The 9,497-nt window shown below is 35.5% G+C and overlaps 1 protein-coding gene across 2 annotated transcripts; it reads right to left on the minus strand.

Annotated features, from left to right (window-relative positions):
* Positions 1-354: 354 nt before the first annotated feature.
* LOC140783291 (chaperonin CPN60-1, mitochondrial-like) lies at positions 355-8,860 on the minus strand. Of its 2 annotated transcripts, XM_073130120.1 has the most exons (19): positions 8,597-8,724; positions 8,440-8,464; positions 7,850-7,981; positions 6,683-6,737; positions 6,291-6,450; positions 5,564-5,739; positions 5,305-5,400; positions 4,460-4,564; positions 4,285-4,371; positions 4,074-4,163; positions 3,908-3,988; positions 3,756-3,824; positions 3,379-3,456; positions 3,175-3,270; positions 1,980-2,079; positions 1,804-1,907; positions 1,610-1,715; positions 1,438-1,516; positions 355-1,065 (listed from the first exon to the last, which is right to left on the minus strand). In XM_073130120.1, the coding sequence occupies exons 5-19, from the start codon at positions 6,346-6,348 to the stop codon at positions 960-962; spliced, it is 1,431 nt and encodes a 476-aa protein (XP_072986221.1). In that variant the 5' UTR covers positions 6,349-6,450; positions 6,683-6,737; positions 7,850-7,981; positions 8,440-8,464; positions 8,597-8,724; the 3' UTR covers positions 355-959. The 2 variants fall into 2 exon arrangements, with proteins under 2 accessions (XP_072986221.1, XP_072986220.1); XM_073130119.1 differs by lacking the exon at positions 6,683-6,737 and having other exon boundaries at positions 8,597-8,860.
* Positions 8,861-9,497: the final 637 nt, after the last annotated feature.

The raw sequence follows: 9,497 nt of genomic DNA on the forward strand, positions 1-9,497 counted from the left end.
AGGGTAATTGTACTAGACTCAAGATCCAGAAATTGGATCCTTTCCTAAGTGGGAGGAGGAGAAAATGACCAAAATAGTCTGATATATGACCCTAATTGCAGACATTCCAATACAATAAAGACCATGTTAACAAAGCTCATATTCACAACAGTAGGCCATTTAGTTTTCAAAAGGATCAGATATCTTAGCTTTTAAAAGGGCATATGAGAATTTAATGATGTCCTAATGCATACCGAAATTTAAATTTAAAAATATTCATACAATATGTGAATTTTTAATCATCCAACCACAAGCACTAGAACTTTTTCTTCTACACATTTCACTAAGAATATGCTACAACCTCATGAGATGATATTGCAACAAAGAAAAATATAATTGCAATTAACGTTTGAGAAGAAATTTTTTGCAATTATTACATCTCAAGATAGCACATACGTACTCTAGTCTGGGTAGGATTACATCTAGTAAGATACACAAATTAGATTTCACATTACCCAGAAATATTAAGCCATTCCTATCATCTATTTCAATGACTATTTCTAACCATAAAATTCATGGGCACTTCAAATGATTCCAGACCTTGCCATTCATGCTGGTAGCTGTTCTCTCATGGCAGGGCAGCATAATGCAAGAATTGTGGTTCTGGATCTCACACATGAAAACTGACATAAAAAACCCCTAGGTTAGAAACTACAAAATCATCTGCACTTTCTCTACAAGGTTATATTATTACAATTGCAAGAATAAGGTGGCAGTGTTCTGCAGAACCTCAGTGTGTATGTGAACCTGTCTCAATCCTCAGCAAGGAAAGAAAAATGGACTACATTTCGAAACACATTTATTCCGAGCAGAAACATTTTTTGTTGACAACCATCTCTTCCTGTACAACGACAAGTTGACTCCGGCCTCAAATTCCTAATCTACATGTTCTAAGTTGTTTTGTTGCGGTTTGGAAGAATTTAATAATCCATTCCTCCCATACCACCGCCCATTGGAGGGGCACCCTTGTCTTCTTTAGGGAGTTCCACAACAACAGCCTCAGTAGTAGTCATCAATGATGAAACACTGCAATACACCAAATAGAAAATTAGGCTGATAAGTTAACTGCCCGTAATTTTACTTGGATACCTCAAGAATCCATCCAATTTCAGTTCCAGAAAGTAAATCAAGTGTTCCAAACATTTATAATGAGAAATTAAGTGTTGGAACGGAAAGAAGAGCTATGCCACAGTGCCACCTAAAGTATTTATAGTGTTCTTTTGAGTTCATTCGTTCTCTTGTAATTAAAGTTAGTGGAAGAATAGTTTCCCTTAAGAGAGCTTATAGACCAAAGTAAATATTTTATACAGAAAAAAAAAATCATGCCAACTTTACACACATCTCCTTCCAAATAAGATTTATCACCAAATTCACTAAAAATTAGGATGAAAAGTTTACCTTGCAGCATCCACCAATGCAGTTCTAATAACTTTCAGTGGGTCAATGATGCCTGCCTTGACCATGTCGACAAATTCACCTAAACAAGAAATCAAATAAATTTTACATACAATAACCACATAAAGGAAAAGAACAACAATACAGATGGAAATGTTGTAAAACAAGGACCAACCTTTCGCTGCATCATAGCCAAGATCAGTATTCTCCTGCTCCAAAAGCTTGCCAACAACCACCGCCCCTTCGACTCCTGCATTAGTAGCAATGGTGTGTACTGGGGTCTGCAAAAAGAAAGCAAATAAGAAAAAAATTCGATGGAACTACAACAAGATATAGATTCACTAATGATAAGATCAAATGCTGCAAAACCTTCAGAGCATTTTGAATTATTTGGACACCAATCTTCTGATCAAAGTTGGCAGTCTGCAAATTCTCCAACTCCTTTGAAGCATAAAGAAGTGCAACACCACCACCTTTAACAAAAGTTAGTTAGGCACAACTGTTCCAGATCAATATGGAAAGAAATACATTTTATGATACACTACCTGGTACAATACCCTCTTCAACAGCAGCTTTAGTAGCATTTAAAGCATCAGTCACTCTATCCTTCTTCTCACCAACTTCAGCTTCGCTTGCACCTCCAATCTGCCAAATGGACCATAAAACATCCCGAGAAGTTATCAAAAGAATTACCTTAAGTCTTGAGATCTCACCACAGCATTCTTGCCTCAAAAAGGGAAAACCAAAAGAAAAGAGGAGAATCTATTATGCAGCTTGTTAAATGAAAAAGGAAAGAAATAAATAGATATATTTACATTTTTAGAAGTACCATTTGTGTAATCTTTCCAAACTTATAATAGGAGAGAAATATTTTTTAAATGCTTCTAATGCAAATTTACCATTAAGAAATCTGACAAGTGATCTAATACAATACTGATGGAAAAGAGAAAAATACAAACTATAATCAATAGGTTTCTCAGGATGAAATTTCCAACAATTGTGCCAGAATAAGTCTCCTTAGATACCATTGATAATAATTTACCTTCAACTTCCCTGAAATTTTGCTTATTAGCTACCAACATCTCCAAACCTTGCAAAATGCATTAAAAAAAATTGAAGTGAAAAATAGAACACACTTTTTAATAATGTGGATTATCTAAAGCATGCAATTTATTAGATCAACTAACAATTTTTATCATGTAAATGTGCATATACTGGCAGGTCCAACATATGCATAGAAAGTATGAATATACCACAGTCTAACATATGCTTATAAAGTCTATTCATGCATTTGTAAGTTATGACGCATTAGAAAATCTGCACAATGTAAAGGGTAATCCTTCCTTCCTCATGTCATTTTCTCTTAAGCTTTAATTGCTCATATTCTGTTTCCAGCAAATGTTATTCATTACTAGATATTTCTCTGGAGTGGAAGAGTTTGATCCGTACTAATTTAAGTTGAAAAGATGAAAAAATTCCTTATTGTGCCAGATGAATGTCAGAGATCTGTTCCTTGCACAATTGTGCTCCTACATAACTGGAAAAGGAGGGCATCTAACCAGAAGCAAAATGAAATTTGTGTTGCAAAATCTGTTGCTAGTAAAGTACCTCAATCCTTTATGAAGCCGCCAGCACTACCAAAACCATCTATTATGAATGGAAGAACACCCCCACACCCCACCCCAAAGAAAAGAAGAAGAAGAAGAAAAGAAACTAGCAAAACGGACAAAATTGGAGTACCTTTAAGACAGCAACACCTCCAGAAAGCTTCGCCAACCTTTCCTGTATTTTCTCTTTGTCATAGTCAGACGTGCTTGTTTCAATTGCAGATCTCAGCTGTTACACAGACCAAGCATTTAAATATTGATAACTGCCATCCAGATCAATTAGATAATAAAACCAAAGTCATGCGCTTCAACAAATTTAATCATAAAGAACACAAACCTGGTCACATCTTTCCTCGAGGACCTTCTTATCTCCAGCCCCATCAAGAATAACAGTGTCATCCTTTGATATTGTCACCTGCAGAATTGCAGACCGTTGCAGTTAAAACCAAAAGTTATTTATATCAAGTTAAATTAAGATGTTTCAGAGTCAATCTATGTAGCAAAGCAGATCAAGCTTATAACATTTAGAACAGGTAAATCTTATACACAATAAACTAAATGTAAGGGAAGAAAAAAAAAAGCAAAAACTTGCAGAGAAAAATGACAATCAGATCATCAATGGAAGAACTACAAGTAAAATTAATCACAGAAATAAACATAAGACTGACAAAACAATCAGATAACTGATTAATCATTCAGCTTAAGACATACTACCTTCTTGCACGCACCAAACATATGAGGTTCAACTTTATCAAGGTTCATGCCAAGTTCCTCAGTTATGAGCTAGGTTATGAGAAACAAAGGTCAGTAGATAAATCCAGAAAGTCATGCATATGCAAATAAACGAACTTAAACGACAAACTCACTTCACCCCCAGTTAGTATAGCAAGGTCTTGCAAATAGGCTTTCCTGTTCTCCCCAAAACCAGGAGCTTTGATGGCACAGACCTGTGTAGAACATTTTTATTTAGCAAAGAATACTGTTCAGGTTAATTCCCATAAAGATTAGATATTTTAAAATATATAAAGAAACCTTAATTCCTGCACGAAGTTTATTGAGAATGAGTGTTGCCAATGCATCACTGTCTACATCTTCAGCGACAATAAGTAGAGGCTTTTGTTGCTGCATAGACATAGGCAAATCCAGTCATTTCACCAAATATCTTGTGGATAACTCATTCTATTAGAGGTGAAAACTGAAAAAATGAAATCAAATGGAGTTTCAAAAGGGAGAAAATGCATACCTTCAAGGCTAATTCTAATACTTTTACCACTGCATTAAGGTTTGATATTTTCTTTTCATGTATCAAAATGAGAGGATCCTCTAGCTCCTGCAAGAAACCAGAATAAGATATGTAGGAAAATTTCAGAGTAGAAGGCCGAGGAACAGTAAACATGTTAGCAGCAACAGGCTCTTACACATTTCTGGTTTTTCTGGCTAGTGATGAAATAGGGAGATATATAGCCCCGATCAAGTTTCATTCCCTCCACAACTTCCAGCTCATTGTACAGAGTATTACCATCCTGAAGTTTAACAAACATGTTATGCATTTTACCTTGAGAAGGAAACTTTAGATAGAATGGGGAGGTGGTTCATTGTCTATGATCTTGCAAAGTTAAATACATATATTTTCTATACCCAATTCAGGCAGAACTCTGCTAGGCTGTCCTGAAAATGCCTTAATCATTTATAAAAGAAACCCTGTTATGCAGGTTGTCCTTCTAAACAGAGTTGAATGGAGGAAAGGGATCCATATGGTCGGCCCCAAATAGTTGGGATTGTATTAGCATTTTACATATGACCACAGGTCAATCCCTTATCCATTCTTAACCCATCATGGAAAGAATGTAGTAGTTCACAGGTTGACAAGCTGCATCATAACCTACCCACCATATTATTCTAGCCACAGACTCAAGGCATGGACTAGTAGACAATAGTGTGTAAGTATTCCCTTTAGATAAACCATCAAGTGTGTGCTCAAAACTAATAAAGTTTATAAAGAGAAAAAAAAAAATCATGTATGAAACTCCAATGATGCCATGTAAAAGACATCCAAATTGGGGACTTAATCTAGTAAGGGCCACAAAGGGCAAGTCATGTGAGTCAGAAGAAAAAGGATTGGCCTATTGAGCATATTTAACAAAAGAATTGCTACTGACAAAAAACTTAAATAAGTCAACTTGGCATATATCCATACAGTATAATTAACTGACCATTAACATGCTATTGATAAGAAACTAGCATATATATATATATGACTTACTGAGATGGTTATCACTCCCTCTTTACCAACTTTCTCCATAGCCTTAGCAATAAGCTCACCAATTTCTCTTTCTCCATTAGCAGATATGGTTCCAACCTTTCAAAGGAGAAGGATAATCAAGATTATAAGAAGAAAAAAACAAGCATACTGCAACTTCCTTCTATTAACCCACACAAAAGCATAAAACATAGTAAATGAAAGAAAATGACGTAGGAGATTTTACAAGTCTTGTTTGTTCAAAATATCAACATTCAACTACCTGTGCTATCTCCTCAGATGTGCTGATCATCCTTGTCCTGCTCTTTAAGTTGGTCACTACAGCATCAACAGCCATTGTTATGCCACGTCTTAGATCCATTGGATTCATTCCAGCTGCCACAGACTTGCATCCTTCAGCAAATATTGCTTTTGTGAGAATTGTGGCACATGTCGTACCTGCAAATATTTAAGACATAAAAAAGGGCAATCAAATCAATACATGATTAAGAAAAAATGAGTTTGGAGGAGGCAAAATCAATATAAACTATCATTCCTTTTGATGGAAGTGCCCAGAAGTGATTCAACTATATGAATTCTAACCTTATGTTAATTGACAAAGCTAATGCAGATATTGACTATGTTGTGGAACAATAGAGCTAATTGCCAACAAGTACAGGAAAATTCCTAGACTTCAGAATTTTGAATGTGCACTACAACAATAATTTCATTCCAATTGCTAATGAAGGCAAACCGTACTGCAAGTTGTACAGATACAATAAAACATATTATTAGCTCAATTAATAAAAACTCCACATGAGAAGCTCAATATATAGCTCTGTTCTCATTATGTACAATATAAGTTACATTTCTTAGTCTTTGTCAACATACTAACTTTCGCTTTTATTTGACATACAAATGCATATAATCTTTTCCTTGCAAGTAACATTATTTGTATAAAATAAATCAGACTGAATGAAAAACATAAGGTATGGGAGTATTATCATTACCATCACCAGCAACATCATTAGTTGCATTAGCAACCTGCTTCACTAGGCTTGCACCCATGTTTTTCACCTTGTCTTTAAACTCAATGCTCTTTGCAACAGTAACCCCATCTTTTGTAACTTTAGGTGCGCCCCAGCTTTGCTCTAGAACCACATTACGGCCCTGTATGGCAGAACATAGTAGGACATAAATTGTTTTCTAACTTAAACAAGGACAGGCCACAAGTCAAGAGTCTCAATAGGTATGAACGTAGGAAAATTTCTAAAGATTTATAAAAAGTGACAAAATATAAGAAAATAAAAATTACTCACATATAAAGCCTACAAACTAAAAAAAGTTACTCACTCGAAACAATGATGAATTCCGAACTAATTTGATAAATTTTTATACTCACAAATTACTGTTGCAGAAGTGCGATGAAGAGATCACTCTCTCTCTCCACTGTTGTTCTGCAACAGTAAGAAACGAGAAGTTAAAAGTGGGAGACAAATGGGAAAAAATCATTTTGGCTAGTTTTGACCAATACGACTAATCCCAATTTGATTGATATGACAAAAACTGGCTAATGCCAGACCGAAACCGGTCATCATACTGTTTAGTTCAAGACCGAAATCGGGATCAACTATGACCAATCCCAATTTGTCTCGGGATTGGCTGAAACTAGGATCCATGCTAATAAGGACATCTTAACCATTTTTTGGTGAATATAAACTAATAGGTTCCATTGGATGAACAGTAGGTATGAGTGATCAAATGGAATAAAACAGCTCAATAAGAACCTATACCTAGAGCTAACACAAGGTAGACCACATAACCTACAATAAATTTAGTCAGACTATATTGCAGGTAACCTAAGAGTAGCAACTTAGTGGGATACTCTTACTTCATCTATGACAAGCAAGTTAATCGATCTCAATAATACAAAGCCACCTGAATGCAAAATAATAGTGAAATAGTCTCTTGGAAGAATAGCTATATATTTGATGTAAATCTGCCCCCATAAATTGCAATTAGGCCCCAACTTTTGCATAGTATATAAAAAGAGGCCCATGCCATAAAACATAGAAGGTGATTTTGTAAGTGTAATTGTTTGTCACGATCAATGAGAAACTCTTCATTGTCTGCCTAGACATAAAAAGCATCTTGCTACATGTGGTGGATGATTACACATCACATGTATCCATCCATAAGGAAGTAAAAGCCAAAAGAAATGCAAGCCCCTGAAAAGAAAATTGAGGACTTATTGCCACAAATCACAAAGAATCATATGGGTAAATATCAAATATTGAGAATTCTATTTGGGAAATTAAGAAAAAATTATCTTGGTTCTTTCATAGAAAGCAGATATCAAGATTTACTGGATTGTTCTGAAACAAAAGGATGACTATAATAAGAGATCTATTGAAATTTTTAATAGCTTTCTGCACTAGTGAAATAAACCATATTTATTAATCGTCTAAGCACAAGTCACAGGGAAAAGCTTATACACATAGGAACCTCTAAAATCAAAACATCCAGAAAAGCATGTATGGCAAATAAAATGATGTCATATGACTCATACCTTAGGCCCCATAGTCACTTTCACAGCATCAGCTAACTCCTCAACACCCTTAAGCATCAATGCACGAGCTTCAACGCCAAACCTTATGTCCTTGGCAGCATAGTTTCTGCTCCAACCTAGCCTACTTCCTACCTGCAACACAGAAATTCATCTGATGACTCGGCAGGCTTCAGCTACTCCAAGAACACAGAAGGTATTTCACCAAGCAGCAAATTGATCTTATTCCAACCCAAATAAAAACCTCAACCTTCCAATTGAAATATTGGATCACCTCTAGTAACTACATAATCATAACAGTTAATTTTCCCCATTTTGAGTTACAAAACCAACAACCCAACTCAGTAAACCTCTAAACAAACCCGAGAGTATTCCTACACAAAATGTAACAGGCACAGCAACCATTCTTTTTACAAATTGAAAGGTTGACTGAAAAGAATGGGAATAAACCGCCTACCCTTCGGAAGCATTCCAAGACACCGTATACCAAAAGATTCCAACAAGTGGCTAAATATCCAAATCAAAACACAGCACCCATTGAATTAAAGGGAAAAAAAAAATCTCTTTTCTCCAGCAATAAGTTATAATCATACCTGTCTACTGCTGCTCCCGGCAACCCTACAAAACGAAGAAAAAGGAAGACCATCAAGGCCCAAAACCCAAAAAGATCAAACTGAACGGAACAATTAAACCGAACAACCAAAAAGATCAAAACTTTTCCCAGCTCTAACAGCTCTACCGATTTCATACCGGGCTTTGGAGGCGAGGCTAGCGGCAGCACGATACATTTGCAGAGAGAGGAAGCAGAGCTCCAAGAGATTGAGAGGACGAGGAGTCGAGAGACAAGAGAATTAAAGAATCGAAGTAGAGCTTGGAATGGAAGAGCAGTCAGTGGCTGAGGGAGATTGAAGAGAAAATTGGAATGCAGTACCAGAAGTTTCTAGAAACTCTCTTCTAGGGTTTAGGGCTTTAGAGAAGAGTTTAACAATAAATGGTAAAATTTGGGTTTGAACTAGCGAGAAGGTGCCATGCACATCGCTCTAATCTCTTGTTACTAAACTATATATTTTTAAACATATAAACATACATTCTAATATCACATTACATTCTAAAAAACTAAAAAGTATACAAGTTATCAGAGCTTTTTATTACGATTTAACAGCATTTAGCATATAAAACTCGAATTATTATTATAAAATAAAACCAATAATTAAATTATAAAAGACCCAAATTACCCCCTTGGAGAATTTATACTAATGTGATTGTTATGTTCAGAAGATTTATAATACAACATTACTCTGGAAATGTCAACTATTTATTTATAGATCTGGTTTCATTAGAAATGTCAAAATGCTTCAGCCCAGCTAGACTAAAATCATTAGTAACAACCCACCAAAACATCATAGATAATAATAAACAACCATGGATATAAGTCATCTAGGCCACCAAAATCCTGTGAAAAAAAATAGCCAATCTAACCGCATCCAAATCCACAAACTTACACAAAATATTATCAACTATCCATCTAACTACCACCAGCACCAGTCAAACTCACACCTAGAACAACAGCACAGCCACAACTACAAAACAAACCACAATGTTCCAGAAGTTTAACCAAGTACACCCCAGAATTCCTTACAATAGGAGACAA

Source organism: Typha latifolia, chromosome 3 (genome assembly GCF_019914945.1).
Source record: "Typha latifolia isolate L0001 chromosome 3, TyphaL0001v2, whole genome shotgun sequence".
NCBI lineage: Eukaryota > Viridiplantae > Streptophyta > Magnoliopsida > Poales > Typhaceae > Typha > Typha latifolia.